This window comes from Lutjanus erythropterus, chromosome 3 (assembly GCF_056507025.1).
Source record: "Lutjanus erythropterus isolate fLutEry1 chromosome 3, fLutEry1.hap2, whole genome shotgun sequence".
NCBI classification, from domain to species: Eukaryota; Metazoa; Chordata; class Actinopteri; order Lutjaniformes; family Lutjanidae; genus Lutjanus; species Lutjanus erythropterus.
Window position 1 is genome coordinate 59819 of NC_139319.1, and position 15182 is coordinate 75000.

A 15182-nucleotide genomic window follows, 5' to 3' on the forward strand; every position below is an offset into this window, starting at 1 on the left:
ATGGATGGATGGATGGATGATGGATGGATGGATGATGGATGGATGATGGATGGATGGATGGATGGATGGATGGATGGATGGATGATGGATGGATGATGGATGATGGATGGATGGATGATGGATGGATGATGGATGGATGGGTGATGGATGGATGGATGGATGGATGGATGGATGGATGGATGGATGGATGATGGATGGATGATGATGGATGATGGATGGATGATGGATGATGGATGGATGGGTGATGGATGGATGATGGATGGATGGATGGATGGATGGATGATGGATGGATGATGGATGATGGATGGATGGATGATGGATGGATGGATGATGGATGGATGGATGGGTGATGGATGGATGGATGGATGATGGATGGATGATGGATGGATGATGGATGATGGATGGATGGGTGATGGATGGATGATGGATGGATGGATGGATGATGGATGGATAATGGATGATGGATGGATGGATGGATGATGGATGGATGGATGGGTGATGGATGGATGATGGATGGATGGATGGATGGATGGATGGATGGATGGATGGATGATGGATGGATGATGATGGATGGATGGATGGATGATGGATGGATGGATGGATGGATGATGGATGGATGATGATGGATGGATGGATGGATGATGGATGGATGGATGGGTGATGGATGGATGGATGGATGGATGGATGGATGGATGATGGATGGATGATGGATGGATGGATGATGGATGGATGGATGGATGGATGGATGGATGGATGGATGGATGGATGATGGATGGATGATGATGGATGGATGGATGGATGATGGATGGATGGATGGGTGATGGATGGATGGATGATGGATGGATGATGGATGGATGGATGATGGATGGATGGATGGCAGCACAGCGTCAGGGTTTTAATTTTGGGTGGGTCAGAGTAACTTCAGTTGGGTCTTTTAATAATAAAAGTTAACACTGTTTCCAGCTGGTAATCTGACTTTAACAAAAATCTCTGGTATCATACTGTGGATGGCGACGAGCTCTTCCAGCTGATTATGACACTTTGAAAATCTTTTGAACAGTTTCAGTCTGCAGTTTATATTTATTTCAGATGACAGGAAATCTCCTTATCTATGTTTTCACTATGGATCAAGTAGATCAGTTTATCAATTCATTTAGAAAACTGACATTTTATTCCTTTTAATGTATTTTCATTTGATCTGGCTGGATTACTCTTTAAATTGATTGTAAGGAGAGAAACGAAGCGATCAGAATGATGGGTGAGCTACAATGACTTTTAACAGGAGAGAAAGAGAGAGCGCGCTGCGATGCGCTGTTCATTCATAAACTGAACTGTCTGTGCTGTGAAGCTCATCTGAAGACATCAAGTCAGGCAGCAACATTCAGCTCCACTTCCTGTATCGTCTACAGTTTATAGACGTTCTAGTTCTGATGAAAAATGCATCTGCAGGTATAAAATAAAACAATGATAAGCTTTCCTCAGTACACCGGTCATCACTTCTGATGAACAACCGCCATAGTGTGACGTGCGCAAGCGTAACATATCTGGTGCGACGAATTATGGCCCACCGTGATTGGTCCAGACCTCACATGTGATACTAGATGAATAAATGTTGTCTTTTTGTCAAATGGAAACTTTTTTGTCTTAAGGGTGAATTAAAATGCTCATTTTAATAATTAAAAATAAAAGTTAAGAAAATATATGTTCTCCCAGTCATTTAAGGTGGGCCAGTTGTAGAAGTGGGCGGGCCCAGGCCCGTTAGGCCCACCCATAACGCCGCACCTGATAGATGGATGGATGAATGCATAAATAAACAAATTAATGAATAAATGAATACTGCTAAAATAAAAAAAATGTGAACACGAATCAGTGTTAACTGTTTATTCAGGTCCAGATGCTGTGTAATCATGGTAATGGGGTCGTTTGGCGAGAGGCTCCTGCAAAGACCCCAACGACGGACCACGCTCATTCCAGCCCAGGCGCCCCCCCTCCCAAAGCAAAAAAAAGTTAGGGGAAACACTGTTTTTGATCAGTGATGTCACACACAAGTCAGGAATACAATGTGTCATTGGTTGACAGACTCAACCCAAGGATCTTGGGATTGCTGGTGGGCAGCTAACAACATGCTAACAATAAATAAAAAACTACAGAAGGACTGGAGTTCAGCTCGTCCTCTACAGACTGTTTACTACAACACACACTCCTGCCTGTGTGTGTGTGTGTGTCTACATGTGTGCAGGTGAGTTGTGTGTGAACACACTGACCTGCATGCTTCTGTTTGACCAACAACAAACTGACTTCAAATGAAGCTGTTTGTTCACTCGTCCTCTGCAGACACACACACACACACACACACACACACACACACAGATCTATTTTTCAAATTGTTTCTATTACTTTTCATTATCGATCACTTTGTTCAAGTTTTTTCCTTAAAAAACTACTCAACCTGGTGATAGATTCAATACTTCATTAATAATCAATAATTAAGTTAATCATTGCTCTAATCAGCATTACACATCTGCTGACCTGCTGTCTCCATGTCACCCAATGAAAACACACGTCAGCTGACCTGCACACACGAACTCACTGAGAGAACATCTCTCTATGTGGTGTTCTCCTCAGTGACAGCAGCGACACATTAATCAATCATCAATGCACAGACTGTCTGTTCATGAAGAACCGAAACACACACACAAACCTTCATACATGTGATGGAAACACGCACACACTTCATATTTGCAGCATCACAGACACACCTGGAGTTCCACTCTGTCTTTATGTGTGTGTGTGTGTGTGTGTGTGTGTGTGTGTGTGTATCTCTGTATCCGTGTGTGTACCTTCTCCAGTGAAGGAACCAGCAGGCCTCTCCATTTCGGTGCGTTCTCCTCGTTGAAGAAGTCGTACTGCAGCTGAGCCGCCTGCATGGCTGCTGCCGCTCTTGCCGCTGCCGCGGGGTCTGAGCGCCGCAGCGGGACCGACTCGCTCCGGTCTCCCGTTTACATGAACCCCGTGAGGCCGGGACAGAGTCCAGCAGGGGGGGCGGACCGCTCCTCCACAACAGCGGCTGTCACTGCGACCATCCTCGGCCGCTCAGCGAAGACAGACTGCGGCCAGATGTTCACCAGCTAACGTTAGCTTCGCGGCTAACCGTTAGCTCCGTGGCTAACCGTTAGCTCCGCGGCTAGCAGCTAACTGTTGTTGTGTTTACCGGCCTGATGACAGCATGCTGACCGCTCACCGCTCCATGTTAACACCGTGTGTGCGTGTGTGTGTGTGTGTGTCTGTGTGTGTCTAATAGATTTAGCTGCTCTGTTAGCCTGTTAGCATGTAGCCTGCTGTGGCTAATATTAGCAGCGGTTAGCCTCCATCAGCAGCGGCTCGGTGTGATGAGCTGACAGATCACCAGCTGCTAGTTAACTGTCTGTGTGTGCGTGTGTGTGTGTGTGTGTGTGCGTGTGTGTGTGTGTGTACACCGAACACACCGGCCCTCCCTCCGGTAGTCTGCTCCCCCCCCCGGCTACTCCTCCTCTGTGTGTCCACTCCTGCGACTCTGTCCCTCGGCCTCGCTAAGACAACTGCCCGGCCTCGGTCTCCTGACAGGCAGACACTACACCAGCTGACGGCCGCTCACAGTAAAACCGCTGTCGGTTGTTGTGACTCCAGTGTGCAGTACCAGACTGTGGAGTGGGTGAGCATGCGCAGTAGGAAGGTTCTGACGTACATGGGCGGGGCTCCTGAGTGGGAGTGCGTGCTAGAGAGGGGCGCGTGGCAGAGTGACGTATGCTGCCCCCCGGCGGGCATCGGCGTTACTGCAAAAAACATAAATAAAATAAAAATAAATAAAAATAAATAAATAAAATAAAATAAAATTATATATACATACATACATACATATATACATATATATATATATATATATATATATATATATATATATATATGTGTACACACACACATATCACACACACACGTATATATGTATGAGTACTGATACAAGTACTTAATAATGCCATTAAAGTTCTTACAGTAGCTTTTAAAACATGTTTTATTTTCATTAGATGGTCACTTTCTAAATGTAACAAATCATTGTTGCTGTTTCCTGCTACATTAATTTTACTATCATAAATGGTGTTATATATGATAAATACTACACATGTAAATGTGAAATTGAAATACTAGTTAAAATGCTGTAAATAATAATGAAATAATTACGTTTCTTCTTGTCTAAGAGATAATTAGTTCCTACCTGTCATTGTTTAGGGGGGACAGGTTTGAGTGTGGCACCATGTGTGTAACAGTTGACCTGCTGTGAACCTCAGAGTGAAGTTGTGTCCTGAGCTGTCAGGATGTTTTGGTGAAGAATAAGTTCACACACAGAAGTTGTAGCAGCTTATTACAAAGAAAAGAGGGTTACAGCCTGTTTTTTTCTTCATCTTCTGAATAATTTGCCGAGACGTTCAACTAGTTTCCACCCGTCAGGACTTATTGGACAGCAGGCTGTGGTCTGGACTCTACAGCCGCACTCTGTGCATTTATTTCAGTTTTACATGGACTTACATCGAATTTTACGGACAGTTTCCAAAGTCTCTGCGGTCATTAGTGGATGCTGTTGAGGACATCGAGTCCCTCGCTGACAATGATGGTGTGTCTGAAAAAAAGAGGGTCAGCATCAGCGAACATCGTAGCAGCTCTTTAGATGTTTGCTTGTATCGAGCGACCGCTTTTCGTGACGTGGTATCGGGCGTGGGGTATCGGAGTAGTTTTATGAGTACGAGTACGTGAGGACAGTATCGGACCGATACCTGATGCTGGTATCGGTGCATCTCTAATATATACAAATATAAATATATTTTTAAAAAATATATATATACACACACACATCATGCTAACATCATGTGACTGAATGCTAACATTAGCTACAGTAGCTAATGTGTCGTCCAATCTGTAGATAAAAATATATTCTGATGTCTCTCCAGATTTTCTCTATCATCTTCTGTTAAAGTGCCAATCAGTCAGGAAGCATGAAATGAGAACAATCTGATTCCCTTCATTTCAACAACCTGGATCACAGCAGGACTCACCTGAGTTTCACACCCTGAGACTGACGTCACAGGAAAAAGGTGAACTGTGAACACTGAACCAATTGTTTTGTGATGTAATGACCAAAAATGATCTGGTTTGGATCTGGTATATGTGGATATTTTCTGGTTTGAACTGATCAACAGTTTTTGATGATATATGGACCAACAGATTCATCGATAATGAAAATAACCATTAAAGGAACGACTTTGTGGAGCACACAGACTTATTATTGCATTTTTTTTCTCAAAGTATTGTAATTTTGAAACCAAGGCACTTCTTTTGACTATGTGTTCTTCAGGAGCTGCAGGAGAACCTGGCAGGAAGGAACTGACTTGAAAAATGGGTCAGCATGTTTGAACCTATGTTTTTGTATATGTACATGTATGTCTTAGATAAAGCTGCAGACGCTGCTGTGAACGCCCTGCTGAGGCGTTTCCTGTCAGCTCATCGTCGCCTTCAGGTTGAGCTGCTGAAGCGTCTGTAACTGTAGTTTCACACGTCTGCAGGCTGATCGACGCGCTGCTGCTTTGATGTCACCAACTGTGTGAAAATAAAACCGTCCAGTTTAACATCAGACAAACTGACAGATAATCAAACTCTGTGGATCAATAACACATCTATAATCTATAATATGTTTAATATCGAATTATAAACTTGAAACAATGAACCAAACATTTCTGTCTCAAACACAGCAGCAGTTCTTAATAATCACACAAATTATATTTAATTTTGTATTTAATACAAATATGAATAAAACACTGTAAAGAATCAGTCTGATGATGGTTATCGCATTTATTTACAGATGAACATCAGAAGACTGAAGAGACACTGAGTGTCCAGCAGAGGGCAGCACAGGGTTTCACAGGGTGGAGGAGGGTGGAGGAGGGTGGAGGAGGGTGGAGGAGGGGCATGACACAAGGTATAAGAAGATTTAATATTTATAATAAAAATAATAATAATAATTCAGAGGAAACGATGAGTTATCAGGGGTCTCATAGAGTACAGGAGGGGTATCAGGGCAGGAGGGATTCAGAGGGTATCAGGGCACAAAAGGGTCTAAGTATTTGGGATTGTCAAAGGAGGGAGGGGTATGACAGGAAACTGTAAGAAGGTATCTGAGAGCGTGACGGGTTTCAGGGAGTCTCCGAGAACACACGGGTTTGTGAGACTGTATTCAAGGGTACAAGAGGGGTATGATGGGGTATCTGAGGGGACAGGAGGGACTACAGAAGGTATCAACAGATGTCACTGGGTATAAGAGGGTATAAGGAGGTTTACAGGAGGATTAGAAGACATCATTACTCAATATTATCCACAGTACTCAGGGAGTAGCTATCGGAGGGCAATATTAGAGGGTATTCAAGGGTATCAGAGATTATAGGAGGGGTAGATTTTAGAGGGCATTCCAGGATTTGACAGGGTTGAAGAGGATAACTGGGGTATCATTGCACATAGGAGGGGTATGACAGGGTATCAAATATATGCCGACATCTGATCAGAGACACCTGATGAAGTGGGTATAAGATGGGGGTATCAGAAATACATGAGAGAGAACCAGAGGGTAAAGACGTGTCCTCCAGCCTGCTGCAGAATCTGAGCTGAAGACGACTGAACGAGTTGATTCCATAAATAATAAAGCACCAAGCAGCAGCATTCAGTCAGTGACACATCAGTTTATACACCTGATCACCTGTTCATACCTGTTTATACCTGTTCATACCTGTTCATACCTGTTTATGCCTGTTTATGCCTGTTAATACCTGTTTATGCCTGTTCATACCTGTTTATACCTGTTCATACCTGTTTATACCTGTTTATACCTGTTCATACCTGTTTATGCCTGTTCATATCTGTTTCTACCTGTTCATATCTGTTTCTACCTGTTCATATCTGTTTCTACCTGTTCATATCTGTTCATACCTGTTCATACCTGTTTATACCTGTTCATACCTGTTTATACCTGTCTTGTTCATATCTGTTTATACCTGTTCATACCTGTTTATACCTGTCTTGTTCATATCTGTTTATACCTGTTCATACCTGTTTATACCTGTCCTGTTCATATCTGTTTATACCTGTTCATATCTGTTTATACCTGTTCATACCTGTTTATACCTGTCCTGTTCATATCTGTTTATACCTGTTCATACCTGTTCATACCTGTTTATGCCTGCTCATACCTGTTGATACCTGTTCATACCTGTTCATACCTGTTTATACCTGTTCATACCTGTTTATACCTGTTCATACCTGTTTATACCTGTCTTGTTCATATCTGTTTATACCTGTTCATACCTGTTTATACCTGTCCTGTTCATATCTGTTTATACCTGTTCATATCTGTTTATACCTGTTCATACCTGTTTATACCTGTCCTGTTCATATCTGTTTATACCTGTTCATATCTGTTTATACCTGTCCAGTTCATACCTGTTTATGCCTGTTCATATCTGTTTATACCTGTTCATATCTGTTTATACCTGTCCAGTTCATACCTGTTTATGCCTGCTCATACCTGTTTATACCTGTTCATACCTGTTTCTACCTGTCCAGTTCATACCTGTTTATGCCTGTTCATACCTGTTTATGCCTGTTCATACCTGTTTATACCTGTTCATATCTGTTTATGCCTGCTCATACCTGTTTATGCCTGCTCATACCTGTTTATGCCTGCTCATACCTGTTGATACCTGTTCATACCTGTTCATACCTGTTTATGCCTGCTCATACCTGTTGATACCTGTTCATACCTGTTCATACCTGTTCATACCTGTGTGTGAGAAGAAGACAAGGCAGTTCATTTGATCATTTTGTTGATTGATGAGTAAAGGGACTAATGTTCTGGTGTAAACGTTCCACATGTTCTGCAGTCGTACTGTAGGTGATGTTCCTCATTCAGGTGAGATTCAGGTGAGATTCAGTCAGTCTGTGGCTCAGCTCGCAGGCCGATGGCTGAATGCATTTAAACAAACGACGACTCCTTTACAACAACACTGTTCATCCATATGTTCTCCATCAGGTAAAAAACACAACTTTATATACACATCTGTGTGTGTGTGTGTGTGTGTGTGTGTGTGTGTGTGTGTGTGTGTGTGTGTGTGTGTGTGTGTGTGCAGCAGTCGAGTCTGAAGACATTTTAAAAAACCTGTCTGCTCTGACATCATCACGACATCATTGTATGTTTACACCAGTACCAGCTGACGTTCCACCTGTAATGTTCTGTCTTTAATGTTCCGTCTGTGATATTCTGTCCGTGATGTTCTGTGTGTGACGTTCTGTCTAGACTGTGGATGTGGACTGAGTCAGTTCTGAGGTCAGTTCTGCAGGTGGACGTTGTGGCTGCAGGTAAACAGGTGAGTGCAGGTGTGATCGGAGCCTCCTGTCTAATCTCTGGATAACAGTAACAACTTCGCCCAAACAGGTGACATTACAAGTAGAGTCTGAATCTGAATTCTCTGAATGGACACTGATTCAGGTGTGTCCTCACACCTGTACAGGTGAAATAAAAAATATCAGAAGAGGACAAAAAAGAAGGATGGTGACTGGCTGCAGTAAGTAATAAATAAAATGCTGTTTAATGTGCGACTCTGCTGCTGTTAGCATGTTCTGCTCCAGGAGCTCCTGTGGTTACATCACCTGTGTTTTACCTGTCCGTCACTGCAGCCAGGAGGGAAGCTGCTGACTGACTCTCAGGCTCAGCGCACCACCAAGGATTCATTTTTTAAACTGGAATAAATCACGGTTTAACTTTGAATCCTGTTGCACCAAACTTTTAAACAAGTTTAAAATAAAGATTAAATTTAAACCTCAGTTTAGTTTTTACTCTGAGGATTTAATTAAATTCAATTGCACCAAAACTCCAGTTTAAACTGTGATCCAGTACTAACTTTAAACTGACACTAGCAGAGGTTTAACTTTTAAAATGGTGGTCTTTTTTAGATGGCCTGAGCAAAATAATTCTCTGCTGATCATGAGTAGGCTAAGTTTTTAGTTAGCTAGCAAACAATAACTTTTTTCTTCTTAGATAGTTAGCGAACTATAATATTTCTTTGCTTTTATGCTAGCTTGCAAACACTATGAGTTTTTTTAAACTACAGTGGATAAAAAAATTCTACACACCCCTGTTAAAATGCTAGGTTTTTGTGATGTAAAACAAATGAGACCAAAAGTAATCATTTCAGAAACTTTTCCACCTTTGACCTTTCCACCTATAACCTGTACAACTCAGTTGAAAAACAAACTGAAATCTTTTAGGGGGAAAAAAACCAAAAAACTTACAATAACCTGGTTGCATAAATACGCCCACCCTTTGCAATATTTGCCTACTCTTCTTTGCAAAAACACTCCTCATCTGTCAGATTGTACAGAACTTTGGTCCACTGTGGTTGTTTTAAAGTGCTTTACAAATAAAGTTGGATTGGATTGGAGATTGGAAGGGCGTCTCCTGTGCACAGCCCTCAGATCACCCAACAGATTTTCAATTGGATTCAGGTCTGGACTCTGGCTGGGCCAGTCCAAAGCCTTAATCTTCATCTGGTGAAGCCATTCTTTTGTTGATTTGGTTGTATGCTTTCGGTCGTTGTTGTTCCTCTTCATCCTCAGCTTTCTAGCAGAAGATGAAGGTTTTGTACGAACGTTGACTGGTATGTGGAACTGTTCATAATCCCCTCCACCTTCACTAAGGCCTCAGTTCCAGCTGAAGAAAAACAGCCCCAAAGCATGATGCTGCCACCACCACGCTTCACTGCGGGTTTGGTGTTCTGGTGATGTGCAGTGTTGTGTTAGCGCCAAACATACCTTTTGGAATTATGGCAAAAAAGTTCAGCCTTGGTTTCATCAGACCACAACACATTTTCCCACATGCTTTTAGGATTTCAAATGTGTTTCTGCAAAATGTATCCAGGCTTCATAAGAAAAGGCTACTGACTCCTATTTAACAGGAGTTTGACTGTGATTGGTTCATTCTTATAAGAGGGTGTGCACACTTGTACAACCACATTATTTCAGTTTTTTATCCCCCCCCCCCCCCCAAAAAAAAAAAAAAAAAAAAAGATGTCGGTTTGTTTTTCAGTTGCAGGTTATAGGTCACATTAATGGTGGAAAAAGTTCTGAAATGATTTAACGGGTGTGTCGACTTTTTATATCCACTGTAGCTGGAAAACATGTTTTTAAGAATACAGAACAGCTGGAAGGTAAAAGTTTTCCCTCAGACAAGCTCTAACATTTATGTTTTATTAGTTGATTTAGTTTAATTTGGGTGATCAAGCATCTCCATGTTTTTGAAACACTTTAATTTCAGTTTAAATTAATAAACTTGGATTTACTAAACTGACATTTACTTTAATTGTGCAGCAGGGTTCTGCTTAATATTCAATCTGGATTCTTTCTGATTAGAACTAATCTGCGATTAAATTAATGTTTGTTGGTGCAGCTCAGTCTGTAAGATCTGAACAAGAAAGAAATTTTGTGTTGGTCTCAGTCTGACTCGGACTCGACTGCTCTGTGTGTGTGTGTGTGTGTGTGTGTGTGTGTGTGTGTGTGTGTGTGTGTGTGTGTGTGTCTGTGTGTGTGTGTGTGTGTGTGTGTGTGTGTGTGTCAGCAGTCTGTCACCAGACTCTCTGCTGTCTTACAAACACTGTGCTTGAGATGAAAAGTGCGACAGGTTTTAGAGACAGATCCACCTGGACCTCCAGCTGGACCTCTACCTGGACCTGTCCTCCGTCTGTCCAGAACCCGGCTCACATAAACCTGCTGCAGCTGGGTTCAACAAAACATGGTCTGAGGTTAACCGCTCCCTCTGCTCCTCTTCCTCCTCTTCCTCCCCCTCCTGCTCCTCCTCCTGGGTGTGACTGACAGCCAGCGGCTCAGACGGAAGATTCGCGGGCGGTTTTGGAGCGCAGGGCTCCAGCCCGGCTCAGAAAGGGGAAGGTGGTTCCAAGGCACCCAGCAGCCACCGTCAGACCCAGACTGGCCCAGGCGCAGCAGATGGACCAGCCGTACCCATGATCCACATCAGCCGGCAGACCGTAGATGAAGGGAGGGTTTCTGGAGAGGTCATAGGTCACACTGGCTGCATACGTACACAGAGAGATGGTACAGAAGATCCCTGAAAGAACCACAGACCAGAGACTGGATCAGACACCAGATCAGACACCAAAACAGACACCAGGTCAGACACCAGATCAAACACCAGATCAGACACCAGATCAGACATCAGATCAAACACCAGATCAGACATCAGGTCAAACACCAGATCAGACACCAGATCAGACATCAGATCAGACACCAGATCAAACACCAGATCAGACACCAGATCAGACATCAGATCAAACACCAGATCAGACATCAGGTCAAACACCAGATCAGACACCAGATCAGACATCAGATCAGACACCAGATCAGACACCAGATCAGACACCAGATCAGACACCAGATCAGACACCAGATCAAACATCAGATCAGACACCAGATCAAACATCAGATCAGACACCAGATCAAACATCAGATCAGACACCAGATCAGACACCAGATCAGACATCAGATCAGACATCAGATCAATCACCAGATCAAACACCAGATCAGACATCAGATCAAACATCAGGTCAGATATATTTTTAATTGTCAGATCCAACCTGAATTGTTTGGTCGTCATGGTAAGTAGGATTAGGACCTGATTTAAGTGGGGCTACAACTAACGATTATATTCATTGTTTATTTACTCTTTTGATCACTTTCTTAGGTAATTGATTGGTTGTTTGGTACATAAAATGTCAGAACACGGTGAATAGATTCAGTCAGGCATCTCTCTTTATTTCAGCAGCAGAACATAGTTAGACTTTGGCATCTCGGCTCCGACCTCATCACTCCTCATAGATGATGTTTACATAGAGATATAGAGGAGTGATGACCTCATGACTTAGACCATATGTGGCAGCCTGCAGGTGGATGCTGGGTGGTGGTGGGGCTGAATGAACCGGCAGCAATGACCCTGACAGGCAGAGGGACAGATGAGAGGTTTTAGTGGTTTAAACAGAACACCAGACTGGAAAGGTACTACGGAGTATGAGGCGTGTCACGTGCGAACTAGCTCGCAGGCATCGCTACATTAATCAATTAATCATCATCATCATCATGGATCCTTGTGGGTCTTCCGGTGGGCAAAGTGGTTGATCCTGGAGCTGCATATTTTGGTGCAGTATGGGCCGGAGTGAGCCGTGGTGGTCGTGGGTTGAGTTTGGTTTAGTGGAAGATGTTTTCATTCTTAGTCTTTTCTTCTGCGGCACAGTGGAAGTCGTCATTATAGTGTTGCACCTTCACAGACAAGTTTTCACCAAGACGCCATATTGGTTGCTGTGGTCTCCCAGGTGTTGAGGTCTTTTACATTTGCTTTACTCTTGTACCTTTTCTTTTGGCCTCCCGGGACACGCTGTCCTGTGAGCAGCATATAGGAATATAGGACTTGTTTTGGAAGGCAATTGTCAGCCATCACATCAAGACGTCTGAGCAGGTGATGGTGTATTTCATCATCAGTGTCAGCTTCGGAGGACAGGACGCTGCAGAGATCTGAAAAGTGGTCCACATTTTCCAGTCTGGTTTTTAAGTCTGAGGAGATCCAAGGAGATCTGGCCTGCCTTCCTTCAGGACCTCTGCTGGGATCAGGCCCGGTGGTCTTGTTGTTCTTCCTTGTGGCATCATGCACGTCTCTCAGGCTGCTCTTGTGTTGGACGGTCAAAGGCTTCCATCTCAGGTGAGCGGTGAGACTAAACTGAGGCATTTTCACACCTACTTCATTCAATCCAGACCAAAATTACAGGTGTTTAACTGGACCACGGTCCAGACCACAAAGAAAAGAGGTGGTCTCTGAACCAAGGTTCAGTTTGTTTTTCTGTGTGAAAACATTTTCCGGATGGTTTGGATTTCCAGCCAATTATAGAAAATGATGACAGGATATCATCAGAGCCAGAAGAAGGAAAAACAATTCCACCGAAACAAAATGAGCCACAGGAGCAGACAGAGACAGGAGGACACCTGGTCTGAAGACACCTGGTCTGAAGACAAGTGGAAAAAAACAAATAAAAATACTTATCAGTTCTTGTTTCACTTTGGTGCTGGTGGTGGTTGTGTTACAGAGATAATTGTATAAATCTGTTCATTCTTTTCTCTTCATAAACGACCACTAAAGTCAAACTACCTGTAAACACGCCAAGGTCAGACGCACGCTGTCTGCAAACCAATCAACGTCAAATACAGGAAGACGCAACCACACAGGTGATGATGACAGGTCAAAGGTGTAACAGCATGCTGCTTTCTCACCTAAAAACCTGAATGAAGGTTTGAGACACTGTTTATTTTTGCTCTGGTTAGTTTTGGACTAAAGAACTTAACATGTCAGAGTCCAGTTCACATAAAGTCGTCAGACCAGATGTCAATTAAACTTTTTTATTTTTTTTTTGGTGAGTTGTTTTTCCTTCTTCCAGCTCCGATGATATCCTGTCATCATTTCCTGTAATTGGTCTGAAAGTCAGAAAATTTTTTTTGGCGATATGGCAAAAATATCATATCACGAATTTTCTATTAGAAAATCACGATTTCGATTTTATCACGATCTTACATGTATTTATATTATGTATTCAGATTTACTTTTACTGTTTTTACTTTACTTTCTATTTTTTTTCCAAGTACAAAGGTAAAAGTAAAGGCAGTAAAATCTGCAGAACCACAAACAGAACATGAAGGAACTCTTTGAACTGAAACACCAGAACGTTTTGTTCACATGTTAAAATCACAACATGGTTCTTCTGCAGGACAGACGCTCCCAGAGGACAGAGGACAGAGGACAGGGGTAAGAGGACAGAGGACAGAGGACAGAGGACAGGGGACAGAGGACAGAGGACAGGGGACAGGGGACAGAGAGACAGAGGACAGGGGACAGAGGACAGAGGACAGGGGTAAGAGGACAGAGGACAGGGGACAGAGGACAGGGGACAGGGGACAGAGAGACAGAGGACAGGGGACAGAGGACAGGGGACAGAGGACAGGGGACAGAGGACAGGGGACAGGGGTAAGAGGACAGAGGACAGGGGACAGAGGACAGGGGACAGAGGACAGGGGACAGGGGACAGAGGACAGGGGACAGGGGACAGGGGACAGAGGACAGAGGACAGAGGACAGGGGACAGGGGACAGAGGACAGGGGACAGAGGACAGAGGACAGGGGACAGAGGACAGGGGACAGGGGACAGGGGACAGAGGACAGGGGACAGGGGACAGGGGACAGAGGACAGAGGACAGGGGACAGAGGACAGGGGACAGGGGACAGGGGACAGAGGACAGGGGACAGGGGACAGAGAGACAGGGGACAGAGGACAGGGGACAGAGGACAGAGGACAGGGGACAGGGGACAGAGGACAGGGGACAGGTTGACCAACATGCCACCTGTTTCTCCTCTTATGATTTTGCACGTCTGAATTTAATCATCAAAAAAAAACAATAAGAAAACATTAAAGTAAAACAACAGCAATAAAAATGTTGATTTTTCAAAAAAGGAAACAATAACATGAAAAATATTTAAAGTGTAATGAAGTAAAAACACTAATACCACAATGTAAAAATACCTAAATAAAGAATGTGAGTATTTTTCCATCACAGCAGGTCAGAGATCAGTGTTTCAGTGAACAGTTTTATTTATGGCGCCCGCCACATTAAAAACATCGACACCACGACATGATTTTATATTTTTGGAGCTGCGCATCTTTTTCACTCGTGTCTAGAAGGTAACTCTTTATTTGTTCGTTATTTCTACTAAAATAATCAAACTCTCGTGATCTTTCACAGGTCTAGGGTTCCCTTCTAGACACGACCCTCTGTCTGTCTGTCAAACTACAGACAGCAGACTGTCTGTAAACATCACGATGTTTCACTCTGCAGTGTTTCACACAAACACTTTATTTGTGTGAAACACTCAGGTTTGGTTTGTCACCTGTTTTTATTTTTTAATCAGTCTGAGAGGACGACGGTATCAGTGATTGATTATTGATCAGTCTGTCCTCCTCTCCTCCCTCACCTGTTCACTCTGCTGTGAGAAGATCTGAAAGTTTC

General features: G+C 43.2%; 2 protein-coding genes and 1 long non-coding RNA gene across 3 annotated transcripts in view; all 3 read right to left on the reverse strand.

Moving 5' to 3' along the window:
* Positions 1 to 3683, reverse strand: part of sos1 (son of sevenless homolog 1 (Drosophila)) — a 62530-nt gene extending 58847 nt beyond the window's left edge. Inside the window, exon 1 of the mRNA XM_084714492.1 lies at positions 2841 to 3683. Coding sequence (XP_084570618.1) covers positions 2841 to 2927 — 87 coding nt within the window. The 5' untranslated portion in view covers positions 2928 to 3683. The remainder of the gene's footprint in view (positions 1 to 2840) is intronic.
* Positions 3684 to 7331: 3648 nt separating this feature from the next.
* Positions 7332 to 8504, reverse strand: LOC146329270 (uncharacterized). The gene is made up of 3 exons (XR_014769048.1): positions 7786 to 8504; positions 7581 to 7610; positions 7332 to 7445 (listed from the first exon to the last, which is right to left on the reverse strand). It is a non-coding gene; the product is annotated as an uncharacterized LOC146329270 (long non-coding RNA).
* Positions 8505 to 10701: 2197 nt separating this feature from the next.
* tmem178a (transmembrane protein 178a) overlaps positions 10702 to 15182 on the reverse strand; it is a 14845-nt gene continuing 10364 nt past the window's right edge. The window contains exon 4 of the mRNA XM_084714494.1: positions 10702 to 11191. Within this exon, the coding sequence (XP_084570620.1) occupies positions 10950 to 11191 (242 nt within the window). The 3' untranslated portion in view covers positions 10702 to 10949. The remainder of the gene's footprint in view (positions 11192 to 15182) is intronic.